Source organism: Podarcis erhardii (genome assembly GCF_964252035.2).
Source record: "Podarcis erhardii genome assembly, chromosome: 12".
Taxonomy (NCBI): Eukaryota; Metazoa; Chordata; class Lepidosauria; order Squamata; family Lacertidae; genus Podarcis; species Podarcis erhardii.
Genome location: NC_138513.1, coordinates 48,295,407 through 48,318,904, shown reverse-complemented (window position 1 = coordinate 48,318,904; position 23,498 = coordinate 48,295,407). Strand labels below are relative to the sequence as shown.

At 40.9% G+C, this 23,498-nt stretch overlaps 1 protein-coding gene across 5 annotated transcripts in view; it reads left to right on the top strand.

Annotated features, from left to right (window-relative positions):
- GLI3 (GLI family zinc finger 3) overlaps positions 1–23,498 on the top strand; it is a 240,194-nt gene that overhangs the window by 65,271 nt on the left and 151,425 nt on the right. For 4 of the 5 annotated variants that reach the window (XM_081834713.1, XM_081834716.1, XM_081834715.1 and 1 more), the window contains exon 3: positions 20,350–20,592. In XM_081834713.1, coding sequence (XP_081690839.1) covers positions 20,350–20,592 — 243 coding nt within the window. Of the gene's footprint in view, positions 1–15,365; positions 15,477–20,349; positions 20,593–23,498 lie in introns of those variants that run through there. The other variant, XM_081834717.1, reaches the window with a different exon arrangement.

Below are 23,498 nucleotides of genomic sequence, written 5' to 3'. Positions count from 1 at the left end.
CACAGTAGTACAGTACCCCCCTATTTTCTTTTTATTTCATATTTCTTACTGGATTATTATTTTAACTTTGTAATAAAGTCTCGCGGGGGGGGGGTGTATACCATAGTTACACCTTGCAATAATCGAATGTTAGAAATCTGAAATGAAATTGAGGTGGTAATGTCTCCACCTAACCTTTTTTTAAAAAGAGAATCTAGAAACCAGACACGGGAAGTCAGATTGGCAAGAAATGCTGGAGATTTCATGGTGAAACAACAGTCAAGAATCAAATCAAACCTTCTTTTGTTTTGAAAACATGAGTTCTTTTCAGTTTTGGGGGCACATACCGTATTTTTCGCTCTATAGGACACACTTTTCCCCCACCAAAAATTAAGGGGAAATGTGTGTGCGTCCTATGGAGCGAATGCAGGCTCCTTGGCTTCAGCGATAGCAACATGAAGACTCCGAAGCGCATAGGTAGCGCTCCCTCCGCGCTCCGGAGGCTTTGTGTTGCTTTCGCTGAAGCTGGAGAGTGAGAGGGGTCGGTGCGCCTGGAGCCTGCGGAGCGCAGCGCGAGTTCCTGCTGCGCTCCGCAGGCTTCAGGTTCCTTTCGCTGAAGCCAGGAGAGCAAGACTTTCCCGGCTTCAGCAGAGAGGGAGAGCTGCGCAGCGCCCCTTCAGATAAGCGGGAGAAGAAATGAAAGGGGCTTTGTTTCTTCTGCCGCTTTGCTGAATGGGCGCTGAGCAGAGAGGGGGAGATTTTTTCTCTCCTTGTTCTCCTCCTCTAAAACAAGGTGTGTCCTATGGTCCGGTGCATCCTATAGAGCAAAAAATATGGTATTTAGATTCTCGATACAAATGCAATTACTGCTAATGAGCATAATGATGTGCAATCTAGACTTTAAAAAGTATTGTTTTGGTGAAAATCTGTAACTTACATTGGACACCCCCCCCAAAAAAAGGGGTATATGAATTATATAATTATGCAATGATAAAATTTTTTTGCTTGCAACCATAGACTGGGGAACTGGGGAACACCATAATATGGCTGGCAGGTTATTTCCTTCCTTCCTTCCTTCCTTCCTTCCTTCCTTCCTTCCTTCCTTCCTTCTCAAACTTTTTTCTCTAGGCCACACTTTCAAAATAAAAATCTGCTTGCATCACTTCCAATTTTTTTATTGATAAGAAAACAAAGGGAAACAACTCTTAGCAGTGCTTGATTTATGACACAGAACTCAACTACTTTATAATACAATATGGTCATTGGGCACCCAGAAAGTATAAAACAAGGCAGCTACATAAGAACATGAATCCTTACCAAAACATTCTATTGATGGTCCTTGAACCTTCCTGCCACACTTGCCACCCTCTCCTGCCACGCCAGGATAGCGCACCACACCCTTTGAGAACCACTGCCCTAGCATTTCTACGCAGCGCTGAAAAGGTTGATGGACACCCTGACAAGATATGACAGTCTGGCTGAATAGAAGGTGTGCCTGGTGGTAATCACCCCTATGAGCACCATCTGCTCCTGTAGGGCAGGGCAGGGCTTGTAAGTGGTGGGATCCCCATAGAGCTCAACACAGCCCCCTTTCCCTCATTTTATTTCCCACTTCCATCATTCTCCTGGTTGTGAATAGTCCCAAGCGTTCTTCTTCTGTTTTTAATATGCTGCATAGCTCTATTTTTGTATGGTCTTTCTGTTACATTCCAGTAAATCACAACTTTATTTGCATACTTGCATACAGAAGTGTTCCTCCTACTCCCCTCATTCAAAAAGCCACGTTACTGAAACATAGGAGCCCTGAATCAAAATTCTGGCCTGACTTCCTCACAGGAAATGCGTTCAGACTGAAAGTTAAAGCTATAATTCAACTTCTTCAAAAACTTTTTCCTAGGAGATTACATGCTTTATCCCTAATTATAAGCTCTGTGTGTCAGCCCATTCATCCCCAGATGTGCATTGCATATAATTTTTGTGACTCATAATACCATGAAAGATTGCTATAACAACCAAAATTACCTTTAATTAATAAAACATGAGTGTGATTAAAAATAAGGCTGAACAACCTTTATTATGTCATTGTTGTTTGAAAACCTTTGGGTTCTTTTTTACCCATATTGACCTTTTTATCCACATTTATGTTCAACAGCATAGTTAAGGGTGGTGGGTGACTGTACTGCACAAGTCCATAGCAACCCCCCATCTTTGCTATGGTGGACCAGGTTAGAGCTAAGTACCTTTTATTATTACAATTAAAATTGTTTTGGCGTGGCATCCAAATTTTAAGACCACACCATATGCAGAAGCAATAAAATGTTTGGGTTCGCCTAGTACTTCATTTCTGTAAGCTATTATTTTCCATACTTGTTAAATGTCTTCCAGGTAGGACTGTATCCCATAATTCTCTGGGCTTTGAGTATGATTTTTGAGTATGTTCCTGTGGGGTGTCTGTGTGCTAAATCTTTGTCTGTACTAAGTGTTTTCACGATCAGTTTTCATGTCAGCATCTACCCCATTCCAGAATTGCTTTTCAAATTCTCCCTTGTTTAACCAGTTATAGATTTGGTAAGAGGGATGCTGAAAACTAAAATGATTAGAAAACCCACACACTCCATCTCTCCATCTCTTCAGTGGTTTGTATCTGTCAAGAAACTCAGAATTTGACTGCATTAAAAAAAACACCAGTTCCACACACCCTTGACCTCTGTTGCATTTTAAGGACAATTATTGCCAAAGGGATGTAAAAAATAGGTGGGATTGTGTTCACATCTGATATCTGCTCAAAAGGTGAGGATTGCACAGGGCTGAAAGGCTCGGTAGAAGTGAATTCCGTATTGTTGCCAGGAATCTTACTAAGGTTTTATGACACCCCTTCTGTAATCTGCAGTTGTAACTATTTATGTGCAGGGATTATATATCCACATGAGTCTTGTCCATAAGCTTCTTTTTCGTGCCTGCTCAGATTGGATTTTGACTCCCTTTAAATGATATGCTAGTGGTGTCATGGACGGCTTTTTCTACGGGTTAATCCCACAATGCTAGGGTAAATATTTAAAGGCCTGCAACCACATGGACATGTTAAATCCCTTGGGTGTTTCCCACTTGTGGGATGAACTCCTGTAAAAGTTGGTGTGGTAGAGCTAATCTGAGGTTTAATGGGCTCCTTTGGTTTCTCTGAAATTGGTGGAAAGGTGAAACATGGATCTTTCCCCTCAGCCACTTCACCTGAAAATTGTTGTTTCTGCTCAAGGTAATGCATAAGTTACAGTAAATACCGAGCTTCCCACTGTGGTAAAAATGTGATTGGATAACATTTTGCTTGGTAAGTCTACATTTGAAGAAGAAGCACATAAACTGCTTTCAGAAAACCAAAGAATTTTACCTTCTGAAAATGTCAAGTAATGCTAAATAACAAACAAATAATAAAAATAATACTAAAATATAATATAACTGCAAGTACTTGGTAAACATTTTTAATAGTTAATATGCAATTTAACACACATTTCACTTACCAAGCAAAACTGAATTATACTAATTTAACCAAAATATATTTTGAATTCCCAAGTCATGTTACAACTTAACACTCCTCATTTTTGGAATTTGAAAGATTCAACATGCCTTAATACTAGGAGATCCTCTTTGGTATCTTGAAAGCTTACATCAGTGCTGTATTTTGTGAATGTTTTGGCTCAATGGGACCACACCAGAGAAATCTGCCTTGCAAAGTGAGTCTGTTACCACAGATAGGAGTAAACAGTATTTAGATGGATGAGAAAGACTGTTTTTAACTTTCCTGGGAATTCATTGTAGCTCGTTTGATGTGACTTAATTAGCCCACTCAGAATAAGCAGTGACTAACAGTCTAACAACTGACTAATAGATGGAATCTCATAGCACATTTAGATTCTTAATCAGAATCGTAACTATCTTATTGTTTTTTAAAAAACCTTTTAAAAAACGATTTTATTAAGACTTTTTAGAATACATTACAATAAAAAACAGACTAGACCAAAGAAGAGAGAGAAAAAGTATACAAAGTCTTCTTTCGCAAGAAGTATGCCTGCACATGAAAGCTTATACCCTGAAGAAACTTAGTTGGTCTCCAAGGTGCTACTGGACAATTTTTTAATTTATTTCAACTGCGTCAGACCAACATGGCTACCTACCTGAATCTTGTCCCACACCGAGAGAAGTGAACCCTCCCGGCTCTCACCTGAAAGCTTCCCTTTCTTCCCCCATCCTCCCACCTTGAGAGATCTTCTCTTCCCTGCCCCTCATCACCTTCATCTATATGTTAACGTCTCCTGAACCCCGAGTTAAGGAGTTAATGAGGGTGGTGCTGTGGGTTAAACCACTGAGCCTTGGGCTTGCCGATCGGAAGGTCGGTGGTTCAAATCCCCGTGACGGGGTGAGCTCCTGTTGCTCGGTCCCAGCTCCTGCCAACCTAGCAGTTCGAAAGCACGTCAAAAGTGCAAGGAGATAAATAGATGCTGCTCCGGCGGGAAGGTAAACGGCGTTTCCGTGCGCTGCTCTGGTTCGCCAGAAGCGGCTTAGTCATGCTGGCCACATGACCCGGAAGCTGTACGCCGGCTCCCTTGGCCAGTAAAGCGAGATGAGCACCGCAACCCCAGAGTCATTTGCGACTGGACTTAACTGTCAGGGGTCCTTTACCTTTACCTTTAACCCCGAGTAGAGGACCACAGAAAATACAAAAGGCCAGACCAGGGCAGGAACAGAAACGGAACAGAAAGAAAAACAACAGAAAGGAAAAGGAAGATGAAAGAAAACAAAGAGATAAGAATATTAAAGGAAATAATAAAGGGGTAAAAAGCAAAAGAAAGACAAAGAAAGGAAGAAAAAGAAATGAGTAAAAAGGACTTCCCACTATCTGTCTGTGAGTTCTTCTGAATAGTCAACTATTCAATCCAGAGTAATATCCAGATGTTTCTGCGTCTGCTAGGCAGTGTTCTCCCAGTTCATTCATTTTCTGTCAAGATAAGAAGTCCAAAAGAGTTTCTCCAATTCTTATTATACATAAACGTCAACAATAGTCTTCCTCCAGTCCAACATCATAACTTTATTTCCAATATTAAGAAACATCTTTATTTACTCAAGAGTTTATTTGCTGTGGTTATGTTTTAAGACAATAATCCATAATTCGTTTATTGCATACTCATTAATTCACATCCAAATCCATATCTTCCAGTCCCATCTCCTGTTGGCCATGGTTTTTTGTCCTTATTATTTTAAAAATGTGGTTTCCATTCTTCTTCCAAAAGTATTGCAAGAGGCTTAGTAGTTTTTTTATTCTAACCTCTGTCCAAATTGCATGCAGAATCCTTTCCTTCTCAACTCCATCTCTGCCAGCCCAGGACACTTCCCAGTCTCTCCACTGATGTACCCCCCCCCCCCCAGCATCACGGCCCCAGCACCTAGCTGTTTCACTCCTTCAGGCGCAGAGATCATCTTCACAACTACCAGACTTTTAGAAGACATCTGAAGGCAGCCCTGTTTAGGGAAGCTTTTAATGTTTAATAGACTATTGTATTTTAAAATTTTGTTGGAAGCTGCCCAGAGTGGCTGCGGAAACCCAGCCAGATGGGCGGGGTATAAATAATAAATAAATTTATTATTATTATTATTATTATTATTATTATTATTATTATTATTATCATTATCTGCCACCTCAAACTGTAGCATTTCCCTCTCCTGGTCTGGCAAATCACCATTTGCATTCCTTCCCAAAGGCTATATATTTCCAGCCTCAGCCTCGTCCAAAGCACCTAAATTTTGTATTTTATGCATCTCCACTCTTAATTCCTTTCATTGTTCATCAAATAATCGCTGTTGAGAACCTTTTGGATTTTTAATCCATCAGTGGTTACTTGTCACAATGTACAGTTTCCAGTATTTGAGGAATTCCACTTCTGAATACCAGTTGTTGGGAGCATGAGTGGGGAGAGTGGACTTGTGCTCATGTCCTGCTGTGGGGCTTGCCTTACGCATCTGGTTGACCATTGTGTGAGCAGGATACTTGAATTGTTGGGTCTTTGGACTGATCCAGCAGAACTCACGTTGTTAAACTTTGATTACCCTTTTGACTATTGATTACCTTTTCCTCCCTCTGGTGCTATTTGAGACTAGACTACTAAAATGGTTAATATGCCTCCTGCTCATTGGCTCTATGTTAAAGAAAGGCTGATGAATTCTGTGACTCATCCAGTGCCTACTATGAAATAACAGGACACAAACTCAAGGTGTGAAAGGGGACGTGCTTTTCTATTCCACAGCTGTTCTGGACTTGATGAGTACAGTCCAGTCATCTCTGTTCCCTTTTCAGCTTTCTGTGAGTGGTAAATAAGAAGAGATGGACAAAAAGGTGAATGAAGGCCCTGCCTTTATGCAGTTGAAGGAGGGTGGTGATTAGATCCTTACATTATTGTAAAAGATAAGAGTGTTTAGTGTTTGCAACTTAAGGGTATTTACTACTGCAACCAACTTTATTTCTCTCCACCCGCCCCCCCCCCCATATCATGGAGGGGAAAAAATCTAGCGCAGATTTTTCATGGGCTATGACTTTAAGCCCCCACTTAGTTAGAAGCTCAATTGAATTGAAACTCTGTACACATCCTGGAATGACAGTGGTACCTCGGGTTACATACGCTTCAGGTTACAGACTCCGCTAACCCAGAAATAGTACCTCGGGTTAAGAACTTTGCTTCAGGCGACTTCCGGGTTAGCGCCTCCGGCAATGGCGGAGCTCCTCCGATCGGGAGGAACTTGCTCCGTGGAAAGCAGGGTCTGAACCGCCACGGCGAAGGCGGAGACCCTTGGAAATCACAGGCGGAAGAAGCCTGTGAACTTGGGATTCGGCTGGCACCTTTTGCGCCCCCCTACTCACGGGGAGACCTGGTATCGGGAATCCGGAGCGACGTGGGGTGAGCGGCGCGGTGCTTTGAATCGACCGCTTCTTTCACAGAGTGAAGCCGCATTGCTGCGGTCGGAGAGCGCTGACTTTTTCCTGTAGACAATTGGATTTTAAACAACAACCCGTGAGTAGGACGGAAAATTGGATTTCTAAATATCTTAATTCGGCATCGAACGGGGAAGGCTCAAAACAGGAAGTCCACCTCCCCTTTTTGTAAATAGACTGAAGCAAAGTAGTCGTAAGTTAAGGTTTTGGAAAGCTTCATGTAAAGGATCAAACTTCCATGGATTGAAACTATTAAACCCCCCTTGGAAGCAGGGGAAGAGGGGGAAAATTTTGACCAAGCGTGCCTGCAGGAGAGAGTGAAAAACTAAATTACCACGTCTCTGAACCTGGGAACGGGCTGCAAAAAAAAAAAAAAAGAAAGAAAAAAAAAAAGGAAAAAGTCCATTGACGGTGAACAGTACATATTTGACAGCTAGCTATAAGAGAAAGATACTGTTTCCATTGTCCGCTTCTGCGTTTTAAAAGAAGAAAAAGTAACTGAAAATTGATACTATTTTTCATCTTTGGAATTGTGTTGGAAAGGACTGAGTTTTTGAAACTGTTACAAGAGTGGAGCGGAGGTATCCAGCTGTAAGATAAGGACTGTGAGAAACCAGAACATCCCAAGAATGTCGGTTAGGGAAGATTTAGTGTCTGCATTTTATAAGACAAACTATTTGTTGGAAAAGCTTCATAAACAGATAGATGCTATGGCTACTAAAATTGACATCTTGGGATCAAAAGTGGGTATCAACACAGAAGTTGTCCAGGATCCGGCACAGGAATCTACCTTAACTGAACAAATAGTTGAAAAGGAGAAGGAGAAAGTTGCTGTGGTCGACCTAAAGTAATACAAGGGGGAGCCTTAACCTTACAGATGCAAATTGAGGATTACAAGTTGAGGCCCTTTATGATTGAAACTAGAAAAAGCCAGATCTTGAAGATTGGAGCCTGGCCTGGTCTGGAAAAGGAAAGTTGGAGAGATTCCTCAATGCAGGGATCAATTGACTTTTGGAATATGGATTTGGGTCAGGAGGAGATTGGAGCTTTTGGGCCTTTGGATTTGGAGGAACTTTGAAACAAGATTTGGAATGCTTTATGGATCCTAGCTTTAACTATGGAAATCTGGCTGTCCTGTTAAGAAGGAATAAAGGCATTGTTGGGATGGAGCTCCCCCGAGATCTGCTTTTTAGCACTAAAGACTATGAAGAAGATCGGCAGAAGGGACGTGAAGAAGAGTTAAGAGCCTCGGATATAAGATCTCCAGGTTGATGGACTGTCTGGAGTTGACAGAAGGGACGGCAGAGGCCGAGACCAGGGAGAGGAGACGGTGGAAGAAGATTGGGAATTTAAAGTTTATATTTGGAAATTTTGTAAAAATTCCTCTTCTCTGCACATGCATAGTTTTACACACTGCTATCACTTCCAACAAGTTTTTCCTAAAGTGAAAATCCTTAAATGTTGTAACCTTTGCTCATGAGTGTTGGTCCATCCCATTGATCATTTTTGCTGCCTGTCTCTGAAACCTTCCCACCCTCACAATACCCCTTTTGAGGTATTGCCACCAGAACTGAACACAATACAGTGGTGCCCCGCAAGACGAATGCCTTGCAAGACGGAAAACCCGCTAGACGAAAGGGTTTTCCGTTTTGGAGGTGCTTCGCAAAACGAATTTCCTATGGGCTTGCTTCGCAAGACGAAAATATCTTGCGAGTTCCTGCGGTTTTCCCCCCCTTCCTCCCTTTTTCTAAGCCGCTAAGCCGCTTATCAGCTGATCCGCTAAGCCGCTTATCAGCTGATCTGCTAAGCCGCTTAACAGCTGATCCGCTAAGCCGCTTATCAGCTGATCTGCTAAGCCGCTAATAGCGCTAATCCGCTAAGCCGCTAATGGGCTTGCTTCGCAAGATGAAAAAACCGCAAGACGAAGAGACTCGCGGAACGGATTCTTTTCGTCTTGCGAGGCACCACTGTATTCCAAGTGTGTTCACACCATCAATTTTTTTGATGGCTTTATAATATTGACCGTTTTATTTTCAATTGCTCCAGTGTACATAACTTTTCATTTGCATACATTGAAATGCATTTGCCATTTTAATGTCCTTATACTCACTCTGGATAGATCCTTTTGGAACTCTGTTCAAATCCCCTTTTGCTTTTTGCCATCCTGAACAATTTGATATCACCAGAAAACTTTGGCACTTCACTACTTTCCCTGCAGCTCAAATAATTTTGAAAATGTTAAAAGCTTCAGTCCTAATACAGCCCTTGGGGCACTCACTTGGCGAACAGTTTACTCCTAGTCTACACACCCTGTAGTGTGTAAGGCTTGTCCCCTTATCCCGTAGCTTCTAAGTTTACTCAAGAGCCTTTGGTGAGGGACCTTATCAAAAGCTTTTTGAAAGTATGCAACACATTCTGGATTATCCCTCTCCACATGCTTGTTGACACTTTCAAATAACTCTAAAAGGTTGTTTTGAGAGGACTTGCCTTTCTTGAAGCCATGCTGGTTCTTCTTCAGCGTCTTATTATTGTGCATGCTGGGTAATGCCTTTAATAAAGCTGCTTGGTTTTCCCAGAGTAGGCATTAAGCTTCCTGGCCTGTACTTTCCTAGATGCCCTTGGATCCCATTTTTAAAAACTGGTGTTACATTGTCCATGTCCTGGTCTTGGTATGACAAGACCAGGTAGGACAACTGATCTTTGTGACATGTTACATGTTTTTCTTAGGAGATCAGCAATTTCACATTTGAATTCTTTAGCATCTCTGAGGTGGATGCAAGGCCTAGAATATCGTCTTTCGTCAGCAAGGCCTAGAATATCATCTTTTGTCACCTTTCTTTGCCTCAGTTCCTCAGACTCTCTTCCTGTAATATTCATGCACAGGGATCTGCATTACATTCTTCGAAGTGAAGACAAATTCAAAGAATTCATCTTCTCTGCAATCTCAGTTTTTCTTCCCTTATCTCACCTTTGACTCCTTTTTGCCCAGAGGTCTGTCTCCATTGCTAGTTCCCTGCTTCTAATGTGTTTGAACACTATTTTGTTGGTATTAATGTTTTTCATGATATGTTGATCAATTCTTTTCCTCTCTTATTGTCTACTTTGCTTTGTTTTTGCCACTTTTTGGCCCTCCTTTTTGTTTCATTTGGGCAAGACTTTCATTTGCAGAAGGAACTCTTCCTGCCTCTAACTTCTTCATTGACTCTGCTCATTAAGCATGTTGGTATCCTAGTGGCCTTTGTGGAAACTTTTAATGGTATACATTACTACTGAGCTTCTACTATTGTAGTTTTGAATAATCCCCAATCATCCTGGAGAGAGTTAACCCTCTTGACTTCCCTTTTCAACTTCCGTTTTATGCGTCCTCTCGTTTTTGAGATTTTTCTTCTTTCAAATTCAGTTTTTGGGTTTTTCTATGCTGTTTTCAATAATGCATGCATTTTTGTGTACACTTTCACCAGATATATTCATTTTGTACACATTATTTGATTGAAGAAGTGGACCACAAAATTCAGAGTAGTGTGAGTTGAAGGATAGCTGTATTTTGTGGCTTGTGTGTTATTTTGAAATGTGCCACTTAGGAAGTTTTGTATTTAAAATGTGAAGCAAAGAGAATTCCTCTCCATCCCTACTCAGAAGTGTCGCCATAGCCCTCAAATTAGCACTTTCCAAATACACGCGGGTGGCGCTGTGGGTTAAACCACAGAGCCTAGGACTTGCCGATCAGAAGGTCGGCGCTTCGAATCCCCACGACGGGGTGAGCTCCCGTTGCTTGGTCCCTGTTCCTGCCAACCTAGCAGTTCGAAAGCACATCATGTGCAAGTAGATAAATAGGTACCGCTCCGGCGGGAAGGTAAACGGCGTTTCCGTGCACTGCTCTGGTTCACCAGAAGCAGCTTAGTCATGCTGGCCACATGACCCGGAAGCTGTCTGCGGACAAACGCCGGCTCCCTTGGCCTATAGAGCAAGATGAGCGCGCAACCCCAGAGTCGGTCACGACTGGACCGAATGGTCAGGGTTCCTTTACCTTTTTAATATATGGGTTCATAGAAGCAGATCTGGCACCTCTGTGGATAATATGGCTGGTGATCCATATTTGATGTCCTCCCATTTGAATTATTGGACTGCATTGTACACGAGGCTGCATTTGAAGATGGTCCAGAAACTTTAGCAGGTACAAAATACAGTAGTGTGGGCTACTGGAGTGTTAACAAAGCATTATGAATACATTATGCTGATCATTTCTCACCTGCACTGGCTTTCAATTCATTTCCAGCACTGATTTTGATCTATAAAATCCTACCTGGCTTGGGATTTGCTACCTGGTGGAACATCTGCTCCCAGATGTACTTGTCCATAATTTAAAGTCCTCTGTGGAGGCCCTTCTGCAAATGTAAGAGAGGACCTTTTTGGGGGTCTCCTCTCACACCCCAGGCTATGCAATGTATCTTAGCCTAACACCAGAAAGACTTCCCTATTCCCCCAGGAATGCTTCACTCCCTGAGGTACGGTTGGTGTTTTTAGTTTCTGCATTTTGATGGTTGCTTTTATTTCTTTTTAGGTCCTGTGATTTATATTGTATTTTGCTTATGGTTTTGTAATTGGGGTATTTATGCTTGATTGGATTTTTTGGTCTTATTGCAGATTTTTATTGTATTATTGTGGCTTTAAATCCACTATCATGCCTGGAATATTTTTTTAAATACAACACCTAATAAGCATTAAATAAATATGTTAAGCTTTGCAGCTCTATAAGATAATTGATTTAAAGTAAAGTTCTTCAGACATCCAAACTTTGTCAAGTTATAGTGCTATGGTGCAGGTAAGGATGGCCTCATGATCTTTAGATGAAGCACGGTATGCAGGTTTCATATAGAAATAAATAAACAAAACAAAAAACTAAGACCTTTGGCACAAAAAGCCCGTCTTCTTATGAATAGACAAGGGGTATGGTCTCTTGTGTAGCTCCTGCTAGTTTCAGTGGGGCTTGAGCATTAGATTGCATATTTACTTTGCTGCCTTTAATTCTACTCAAAATCTGTCTGAAGATTACTATGTCACCGTTCCTTGTAGTGAAGCTTTTTCAGGGCCCATAATTTTCAGAATATCCTTTAACAGTTGAGCACTGAGTTCAGAAATTTTCAGCTTGATTATGCTGTGTATATTTGAACTTAAAAAAACAAACAAACCCAAACTTCAATAGCAGCAATAGTGTACACACACATTGTGAGGCATATTCCATTTGACCTGTGCACTCCACGTGGGAGCAAATTTAGGGAACTGTGAGAAGGCATGCGTCCATCAAGCCCAGGAGAGGTGGTAGGAAACCCCAGGTCCATTTACACACAAGATAAACTGGCACACATCTAAAGGTAATAGGACTGCATTCTCTGCCCCTACCCATCCCCTCTACCTCTGTGAGCTCATAATAATGTTTGAATATTGTGCACATTGAGAAAATACCCATATGTGTGCCATTTAGACTAATAGAGACTAGGAGTGGATGTGATCAGAAGTTTACTGCATGTCTGAACACGTATAAACATGAACCTTTTTCTGAATGTGGGGTGTTCCTCACAAGGGGGGATACCTGAGATCATGCCCACATATTCTCTCTCTCTCTGTGTCTCCCTCCCTCCCTCCCTCTCTGTTACACATCCACCCACCCACAAAACAACCACACATTCTCACAAATCTTTCCCTTGAGAATCATTCTGCTATGAAGTATTATGATTTATTTATTTTGAATGGCCTGGCAATGCGCCTAGTGTTGTACAAACAATACATCTTGAAAGGGTCTTGCCAGAAAGGGACTGACAATCTAGGTTTTGGTAGAGAGTATCACCGAATGAAAGAAACAGGTTACATTTATAATTGCAGTAAAGACTCCTAAAGGGCTGGATAATCTTGGGAGAAAAGGAGCTTATGGAAAAGCTACACGGAAAAAAGATAGGCTTTAAAAAAAGATTTGAAGATAGAAATTGAGGAGGCGTTGCAGATGTGATCTAGAAGGGAGTTCAATTGTAAGAGAGTATTTCAGCCTCTTTGTACACTTGTGAAATTAAAGAATGAGCACAACTGGAAATGCAGTGTGTTCAGTACATGAGACTATTAAATTTAGGGGATATATTATCCGATAAAACGTTTCTAACTCAGTTTGGGGACCTTTCCTCTACATAATGTTAATTTGCACCCCGACACTGTTGTCATCGGTGGCCATGTTTCTGTTCCCATATGAGAATTCATGATTATAAGCTAGTATACATGTAACTTGTTTGTTTCTTGAAATTCAGCAAGAATATCTATCATTCCCCGTTCTCATATAGCAGTCAGTATGAGTATCAGGTTCAGTGCCTGAATGTTTCCCATTCGTTTCTTAGTCTACATTTCCCCCTATTTTTCTTTCATAGCCACAACTATTTAAAACTGTTCTGGGAAAGAAAAGCAAAATATAAGCTCCCCACCCCTAGAATTATCAAGGTGTGAAAATAAAAGATAGTGAAGGCATTGTGTATTTACAATCCACAGAGTGCCAAAAAAGTATTAGAAATTACTGATAAGTTGAAAATCCATTACAAAGAAGAATATGCGTCTATACATTCTAATATTGTTCATTCAGATAGTATAGACTGGCTGTAAGGTGCAAAATGTTTGTACAATACTCAAGCACCTCATATAAATAAAGTTCAATGTTTGCTATCTAACCCACTGTGATAATTTTGATTCATATGCTCATGATGGGCTGGGAATCTGGTTTGTGAATGCCTTCTTGTGTCTATATTCTGAAAGTGCTTCGTTTAAGAATATCTCCATAAAAGGTAAACATTCATAAGGCCAGAATGAAGAAGCCTTCCTAGAAACTTTGCTTCTTACAGTAAAGCAAATTTTACAGCCAGATCATTTGCATGCTTGCTTGGAAAATAAGCCCCATTGATTTCAACAGATCTTATTTCCATGTGTAAGATAGGGGGCACTAATCACTCTAGAGTTTGTTTATAAGGCCTACAGGTCCGTTTTGCTACCAGAAAGAAAAGTTACAGTCAGTTTCAGCAAACTCTTAGAAGGGACAAAAATGAGTCATCAGAGTACATGGGAAGCCAGACACACAGTCAATGGGTCTATGGCTCTATTACATAATTCAAAAGTGAAGTACCTGATTTCCAAAATGTAGGCCTCTTCTTACATGCAGGAAAATTATTCCCCATTAGTTGTATATTATTCTATTAAGCATTTTAGCACTGAAGTCTTGGGGGGCGGGGGAGGCAAGGATGAACATCTCTCATAAGTGCTACTTTGCTAGGAGAGACTGCTATTCTGCCTTCATTTGGATAATTTAATGATGGTGAGTTTCCTTAGTAAACTAAATTTAGAGAACTAGAATGCTTATCTTATATCCAGACCTTGAACATAAAAGGCATTTTATACCAGCAATTGTTCATTTAATGAGCAATTGCTGAGTGCAGGCCGGTGAAGGGATTGAGCTATATGCACCATTATTGCAAGAAGTATTCCGAAATACCAGAAATAGGACGTAAGCTCTGATCAGGGAGACTGTGAGCACAATTACCTTCTTTTCAAATCCTTCTGTGACACTGCGGGAGGAAAAAGGACTTTGAAACTTGAAAGGATAGAGCTTGCTTTCAACCTCAAAAGCTAGGAGGAAAGGGCTCTGAAATTTGCTCAGTATTCCCAATTCACCATTAGCCTGTTTCTTCCTTTAGCCTCAAGGCATTCTCCGCTTTTTGAAAAGATGTTAAGAAATTCAGTCACAATAGAGAGCCTAGTTTTGAACATGTTTCACTCGGTCCATTGAGGTCTGGTCTTCAGCCTTTGTGTGGGGTGAATTGAGCTGAGCAGCAAGCTGCATGGGGAGAGGTGAATGAGCAGTCTCTACGCAAGTCACCAATTCTGGCAAAAGAAAAGATTACCCTTTCCTTAAGAAGATGATGATGAAGAAGAAATTTACAATATGCATTCCTGTACAAGCCTGCCGGTGGCAATCTGCGGAGCAGAGCTTGCGCTTAAGTCAATACGGAGCACTTTGGTTTATAGCAACTCTTGTTAAGTTTGCCTTGTAATTGAAGATGCTGTTGACCTTGCTCGAAGACCGTTTGTAAAACCGTTTATTTAGCATAAACTGAAATAATAAACCCTCCTTCTCTTAGGGCTGATTGTGATAGGGTGACATTAGTTTGATTTAATGATTAGCCGCCTGACCCCTCAGCTTGAGAGGGCGGCTTGAATAGGGAGAGTTCACTACCAAGCACACAGGAAGAATACTAATGAGCTTGTTAAATTTAGCATGGCACCAACCAATTTTAATTCCTCTAATGGGAGAAGCGCTGCCTCTGAGAGAGAGAGAGAGAGAGGGTGGGAGACTGAGAGAGAGAGAGAGGGAGGCAAGGGGGGAGAAGAAGAGGGAAAAAGTGAGGAGAGAGGAATGTCCACACACCAGTAGCTAGAGAATTTCAGTCAAGATGAGAGGTTCCAGAGAGCAAGCCAAGATCTTTTCGATTGAGTTGTAAGTACCTTGTCTGTTTCTGTTTTTTTAAAAATACAGGTAAAACAGCCTCCTTAAGTGCCTGCAATGCAATAATGTGAATAAATATATTATCCTGTACTCTAAGGCTTAGTAGATGGCTTGTTCATTTGACTTGAACTTTGGAGCATCCCCTCCCAGCCAAGTAACTTGAGAGACACCTTCTTGAACTTATTTTTTAATCTGTGCCTTGGGGAAATGAGGAAGTTTTCGTTGTTTGAAATTGGGTTTTCCATGATGTTTTAAAGAAGCAGAAAAGTTTATTGGAGAAGCTGACTTTAGTGCATAAACTTTAGTGTCTATGCTTCCCTTCTCTTGTAAGTGGGATAAGCAAAATTTAGACTTTCAAGGGGGTTGGGCAGGCATAGCTCTGGCGATGAATATCTCTGCTGGTAAAATTCTCCAATTCTTGGTCTGTCTGAACAGCTGTATATAATTTACACAAATGATACATTTAATATATTCCTTGAAAGAACAAACACTTCAAACTGCGAAGTTTCTAGCTCACTTGATATGTTAGCCTTGCCTCATGTTCAGGGGAGTTGATGTGGCAAAAACACTCTGCATGTGCTCTTCTCTTAATCCAGCCTGCAGGTATAGAAAAAAGTCCCGGTCAAATATATATGCTGTAGGACATCCCAGGTATTTTAAACAGCTTCCTGGATTGATCCCTGGAAACAGAGGGGGAGTACAAGTGGAATGATGGAAAGTGGTATAAAACTGAAGTTATCGCTGTATTATTTCTTTTGTCCTAGCCTAGAATAAACATGAAGAAATATGTGAAATAATTCTGCGTTTACAAATACAAAAAAAACCCACCCTGTAACTTAAATGAATCTGGCCCTTTGACATTCTGGTGGTATTTGGCCTGTTGCAACATCTCTTTTGGGGGTGGGGAAGCAAAATAGACTTTTGTCTTTTGATGGCAGACTACACAACATCTTAAACACAGGAAAAAGCAAGCAGTAACAGTTTTGTGTTTTTGGCTTCAAGTCTCGATTGGCAGATGCTGCCGAAGAAGTGGCTTGTTTGCTTACATTTTTGTTATAGACCTCCACTTGTTGCCATGGTGGACTGTCTGTTTCTGTCAATAATTTGGCCTGGCGCAGCTTGTCTGCACTGACTCTTAAATTTTATTGAACAATTCAGCTGAAATAGAACAAGATTAGACAGCTTTCACCTTTTGGCTTGCTGAAGTGGTTTTACTGTGGTTATAAGAGCATGCAGAATTATTGCACGGAAAGTTTTTCCTTTCAGCATATAGAGAGTGCAATTTCAAACCACTTGGCTATTTGTATTCTGGAGTGTGCGTACTGTCAAGTTTTTCATCTGCCCTCATTGAAAAGGAACTTTGCAGTGCAGGGCATGAAGTAAACTCTTAACGAACGGTTTGTTCGTTGGAATTTCTCATTAATACAAAAATGTTGTGTTACACAAAAGGAGGGCAGGGGGGAGCAGAGGTGGTTTGGGCTGGTAGCTGTCTGTGCATCACCAGTAAGTGGTGTTACTTTTGTGAAAGAAAAGTATTATTGACAGAATGCTATATTTTTGTTAAAATCAAATATATTTTGCTCTTTTTTTACCAACATAGTAAAGGCTTCAGATTTCATCCATAAAGTGGGCTCATCTTTTTTAAAAACCATTACAATTAAGAAGTGACTTAACACCTGAATATATTGTGAGGGACAGAACAAAACAAGCTGAACTCCCTCACATATGGTATTTTGTGGTGGCATATTTAATGTACAGTGTAATTTCGCTCCATCTGCAAGCAGATTAATTTGACAGTAAATCCACTGCTGGACTTTACTCCCAAGGAAGTGTTAGGATCACAGCCTTAAAGGCAAGATGAAATCAGTGCCAAGTTATGACCCAATGTTTTACATTGTTAAGGAAACAGCACTGGACCTAATCACATCTAATATCTAAACATCCTAGTATTTCTCACACTTGTAAATTAAACACACAGATTGTTTATCTTGTGTTCCAGCCTAAATGTGTCTATATAAAGTGGCTGGAAGCAAAACAATAATGGGATATACTTTTAACAGATAGGGTTTGCCCTGCACCTTCAAAAGATTGCAGTAGGCAGCAAGAGAATATAATTATAAAAGGTTTTACTGGAAGTAAAGTGTTAAGGGTTAGGGCTACCTGTTTCGTTTCCAAGTGTGTTTTTGGATATTTCAGTGCAATTGCACTATTCACAACTAATTTAACTGTAAAGTAGATTACAAAATGTCAGTCAAGAATATGCAACAAATACCTGTGCATAGTGAAGCAAAATAGCAGGGGAAACCATGGGATTTTGCTTTACTCTCGAGGGCTGGCTTTCCCAAAATGCTGTGAAATACAGAGTTCCGTCTTCTTTAAAACTAATGGAATTTAAAAGAAACTTGAATTTGCATTATAATATGAAGTTTGCAAGCATCTTAAGCTGCATTGCAATACTTAATGGACTTGTCACAGATCCTTTCCGTTGCTACTCCAATGTGGAACAAATTTGAAATAAATTTTAAGAATTTTACATTATAATATTTAAAGTAATGCAGAATTAGCCTATACAAAAGTGACTTCCTGATTCATTTTGCAGCAGTGTATTTAGCATGATTGCGAGGTTGTTGTAAAAGTGTGCAATTGATACAAAACCACCCCATAGTTCTCCCCAACTTCTCTTTCTCTCCTTTTTCTTTCCCAAACACGAGATGCCTAAATGTAGTTAGGCAATTTGGTTTCCTCAGTATGCCAGAAACATTATTTTTGCTTGTGTGCATACTTTAATCTTCCAATGTGAGGACTTTGTGTTTGGAAGTTTTGGCTATTACACATACTTTGAATTTATTTACAGGCCTCCTTTGATTGATTTTTACCCATTCAGAACAAATAAATGGGAGACGGGGCCATTTCATGCACGACAGAGAGTTTGCAACAGGTTGTTCTCTCATCCAGAAGCTGCAGCTTATCACAGCTCCCTGAGTGTATCTGTATGGCAGCACATGTTTGCAAATGTATTTGTTGCGTTCACACTTTTCATTTTAGTTATGTGTCTAAAACATCTTAGGTGTATATCCAAAACTATTATTTGAACTCCGCTCCTTGGGGTTGATACAAAAAGTATTCAGAACCATCAGAAATACTTTAGAAGACAGCTTTTGCAGGTCAGGACAGTATTTTACAGAAATGATGGCTGCCCACTTGCATTAATCCTCTTTCCTTAAGCTTTTCTCTGAGATGTGCTGTGGGTGGTTGGGAAGCCTTGTGAGAGGCAGGTTTCTTGTCTCAGGTATGGAAGCAATTCTTGTTTTCATTTAAATGCATGCACATTTGATTTGTCCCATTTCCTAATTGGTCTTCATCTGAGAGAATCCTCCATGAGCCCTCACCCCCATGTCAGTTCAGAGCCTTTATGTTGTGAATTTCATGGACTGGGCTGGTGGCATCTCTTGGGGTGCTACAGGCACCTGCTTTTATCCCAGAGAACGCTCTTCGTATATGGAGTGGCTGGTTGTCCATAGACTGGCTCACGGGACACTTCAGGAACAGGTCAGGTGAGAGAGAGGCCATTGTGCTTTAAAGGTGCATCCTGCTTGCTTATTCAGGTGAATGAGCTAAAACAGCTGCCTCAGCCGATTCCTTAGAGACACAGTTAAGAAGTCTGTGTTGTGCTCAGGAATTTCTGTTGTTGTACAAGTCAGCAGATAAATCTCTTCCCCTTCACATTTCTTTCTTTTCTCCCTCTTGAGTTTTGTAGTGTGGATTTGTATGGCTAAGTGAACAATCATAATGCAGTTCTTTCTGCTTCTTAACATTTTCTAAATTGGTAAATGTGTTGTATTGAAGAATGTATTTCTAAGAGAAAGAACTACACCTTGGACTGAGCCTTTTTTCAAGTACATAATCATTTTGACATTCTACTAATAATTGTATATTAAAATATCCTAAACCACTCATAAGAATCAAAACAACCACTCAAATAGATTTGTAGTTCCATTGAAATACATACACCTCTGAAAGTCTGGGCAATCACTTTTCCCCCTGCTCTTCCTTATCATGATTCTGTCATTCCCTCAGGGGCTATTCTAGGGCATTTGGGGTGCAGTTATTAGAGCTAAAAGTTTAAAATGTCAAATAGATGTGTGCATTTGATGATTCAGATAGACTATGCTGTTCATGTTGTGTACACGCAACAGATCTATAGATAACATTTTAAACTTTTGGTTCAGACTGTTTTGTACTTCTCTGCACCCAGGTATGCTCTGTGTAATTACCAGAGGCTCCAGGTCTTTTAGGGGCCCTTTGTGGCTTAATTTTAATAACTGAGATCTCCGTTTAATGGCGAGGAGCCTTCCTCTTATCAGCAGCCCATCTGTGGAGGCATAAAGGAGCATGCTAGCCAATACAAAGCACCAGTGGGTGGCTAGACTTGATTTAGTTTCTGCTAGCAGAGTTCATCTTTTTGCAATTCGTGACAAATTGTTTTTTTCCTCCCGGTCAAGCAGCCAAAACTTCCAAGCCTTCTTGTCCCAGAGGAAAGAAAATAGCAAGCCAGTGTCCATTTCTGCACGATTAATGGCCCCTCTAGTAAATGCATCAGCGAATGGGGTGATGATGATCTACTGCACAACTGCCACTCGCACTGAGTGGCTTGCGTTCCCCTCTCCCTCCTCCTTCAACCTGCATCCAGGGACATCTTTCATAACCACACATGTGTCTCTGGTCCTCTGAACTTATATTGTGGCGCAGATCGTGCTTAGCGGAAGAGGAAACTTTAAAAACTTTGATCGCTTGCAGCAGCTGAGCTTAAAATTTCTCTTCCCCCTCCCAAACCTTTCTCTCTCTTTTTTTTCCCCCTCCCTAGAGGATGAAAGTCCTGGGCAGACCTATCACAGAGAGAGAAGAAACGCAATCACAATGCAGCCACAGGGCGGGCAAGGCCTCAGTAAAATCAGCGAGGAGCCTTCGACATCCAGCGAGGAAAGGGCCTCATTAATCAAGAAGGAGATACATGGATCTATACCCCACCTTCCTGAACCATCCGTACCTTACCGTGGGACAGTCTTTGCCATGGACCCCAGGAACGGCTATATGGACCCTCCTTACCGTAAGTATTTAATTCAAGTTGATTTTTAGGAAGCAAAGTCAGGACCTTCCATAGCATTCAACATGGTTTTGAGAAGGATTGCATTAATAAGACTTTTAAAAACACTCTTCTGTTTATTGAGAAACTTGGCAGGAGCAGGGAGCTGGGAGTCAGAAAGAGAAGGAACTGTCCCTCAGAGCAGTTAACTGCATACCCTTAAAGTTAACAAAAAGCACAGCTCCCCAGAAATCCCATTGAAATTAATGGAGTTTTGATACTCCTGCTGTTACAGCACTTGTTTCCCTGAGGTTCACACAGGAGTCTTTGCAAAGAAGAACAGCCCAACTGTTGCTGCTTAGTTGCATTTTGTTACAGATAAAGTAGAATTTGGGTGTGGTGATGGGTTGGGGAGGAAGAAATGTTAAGAGAAGGAGCAGGGTGAGGAACTATTTTGCAAAATTAGAAAAGTATTCTTTGTGGTCTTATCTTTTATCACCAGTATCACAAGCAGCTGAAATAAGGCTGCAGGCATGATCATCTGCTTTGCTCCCAGATGCAATATATAGCTAGAGAGTGAGAGAACATGAATGAGTTTCAGCCTTGGAATTCCTCATCAGGCATTGATACTAAAAAGTAAAAAATCAAGTGACGCTTTGACGCAGATGTGCAAACAGATTTCTCCACAGGCAGAGTATGGGGGAGTTTCAAGCAATTTTTTCATCTGTTTCTAGTTTTTTAAAGAGGAGGGAGAAAATCACTTAGCTGTGTTTTAATGAAGCACATCTTGAGGTGTCGGTCTGTGCCTTTTGATTATAGATTTATCATCTAGTCAGGGTGTGTGCTTGCCATTTAACCTTTCAGTTTCTCATACCAGATGAGAGACTTAAGACCCCTTAAAAAGGACCACTGAGGGTCTTGCCACTCTCCTCCCCCCACACTCCTTCATTCAGAAATGTTAGTGTTTCGAGGCAAAAGGTCATTAGCCAGATGACTGATTAGTGAGGACAGCTGATTAGTGCATGGGTTTTTTGTGGTAAAGAGAGTGCAGGGGAGAAAAGCTAATTTTATCCCTTCATTAGTTGGGTTAGCAGCAAAGGAGAATGTTCACTCATCAGGGTACAGATCAAAGTGTGTCTTACATACAAACGTTAAGTCTCACCAGGATAGCCTGTCTTTAAAACAGAGTCTGACAATAAAAGATGGAAGTTGATAATATAGATGTAGGTTGGATAAAAAAAGGGACACTAGTTTTCTTTGGCATTCAAGGAAAAAGTTTAGATGCCACAGAGGTTTTCATATTATTTATCCTGGCTGTGCTCTTAGTGCACAGTGGATTTGTGAACATGCCAGAGGTATGTTTTGTTTTTTGTTTTACTTTTCAGTTCTTCCACACCAAATCTTTTCAAATGCTTTTAAAGTTGCCCCTAGTTTGAAAAGTCTTTGAGAGGATTTACCATGAAAAACTTTGAAAGCCTGAAAGTCTAGAAAACCTATGTTCTAGTATTAATACGTGATTTTAAAATTTTTGTTAGGTTGTTGTCACAATTTGCAATCCTAAATCTGGTTGTTCTTATGCAAGCAGCAATGATTTCATTGGAACATGTGTGTATATAACTAAGCATGATTAAAGACAAAGAGTTTTCACATGGTGATGTCAACATTCACCAAGTATGAGCTACAGTTCAGAAACAGGTGAATTTCCAGTCGCTAATATATACAGTGTCTTTGATATTGTTCCTGCTATGCAGATCCTAGGTGACTAGCCAAAAATTACTTGTTTTAGTGTAGTTTTCTGTGAAAACATTAAATGGCTCAATTTAATCCAGCATTATGAAATGCCAGAATGTGACTACAAAACCTGGCAATGATTCTTTTGTAACAATGCAGTGATTGAATAAGTAGAAATGAAACATAAATACTGTAGACATGACAAATACCACTTTTGACCCATTGACATCTTACCATATCTTCTCACAAGTCTACAGTGCGTGTTACAGACCCCAATCAGCACACAGTGTGTAATTCTTGGCAAGTTCACAAGTGGAGGCTGGGGGGCAATTTATGCAAGGCACTCAGTGCATGGAAATCACTTATCTGTGCAGGGTTCCATGCGGCCTGGCATCTTGTTTAATGGGTTTTAAAAAGATGTGCTGGCCTGTTGTGTACATCGTTATTGTGCCAATGCAACTTGCTTCCAGGCCACAGATCATTGCTGTGTGAACGCAGCAGCAAAAGGGCAGTCGCCTAGGTTAAGAATGGCCTTCAAATGGCACCTGTGGTCATGTAGAACCTTGGAGAAGAACTGGGTTTTCTGCATATCCCACATAGGTTTTGATCTTTACAAGTGATGGCCGCAGCCTCCACTGTTACTCCCAGCCTGGATATATGTAAAGTGGGGGTAGCTAAGCGGTGCTGTTAATTTAATATATGTAATTCGCTTTTCCAACAAGAAATGTTGAGCTCAAAGGGGCTCGCAATAATCACAACAGCACTAAAAAACAAACATTGCTTTAATATCAAATACATTAGCAGAGAGAAAGAGAAAGAGAGAGAGATGTGGATATTAGCATTCTTTCACATGAACCCTTAACTGCAGTCCAAAGCAATACAGTCTCAGGCACAGTTTTACTACCTCATCCATAGATAAGTGGGATCTGCAGCAGAATGTTGCAGTGTAGTCCCACCCCCTAAGGAGTGTGCTCCTGTTCAGTGTTTCAGGCAGCTTATAATGGGAATCTTGTAATCCTGTTTAAGTTGGCTTCAGCAGTGAGGAAGGGACCAAGGGAACCCTTTTTCCCTTCCCCCTGAAGCCTCCCCCTGCTGCAGTGCATAATGAAGCAGTGCATAGGGCTGCCAAGCTTAGTGTTATAGCTCTGTGTTGGTGAGGAAACAGTGATGGCGATGGAGGGAATCATTTCGGTGCAAAG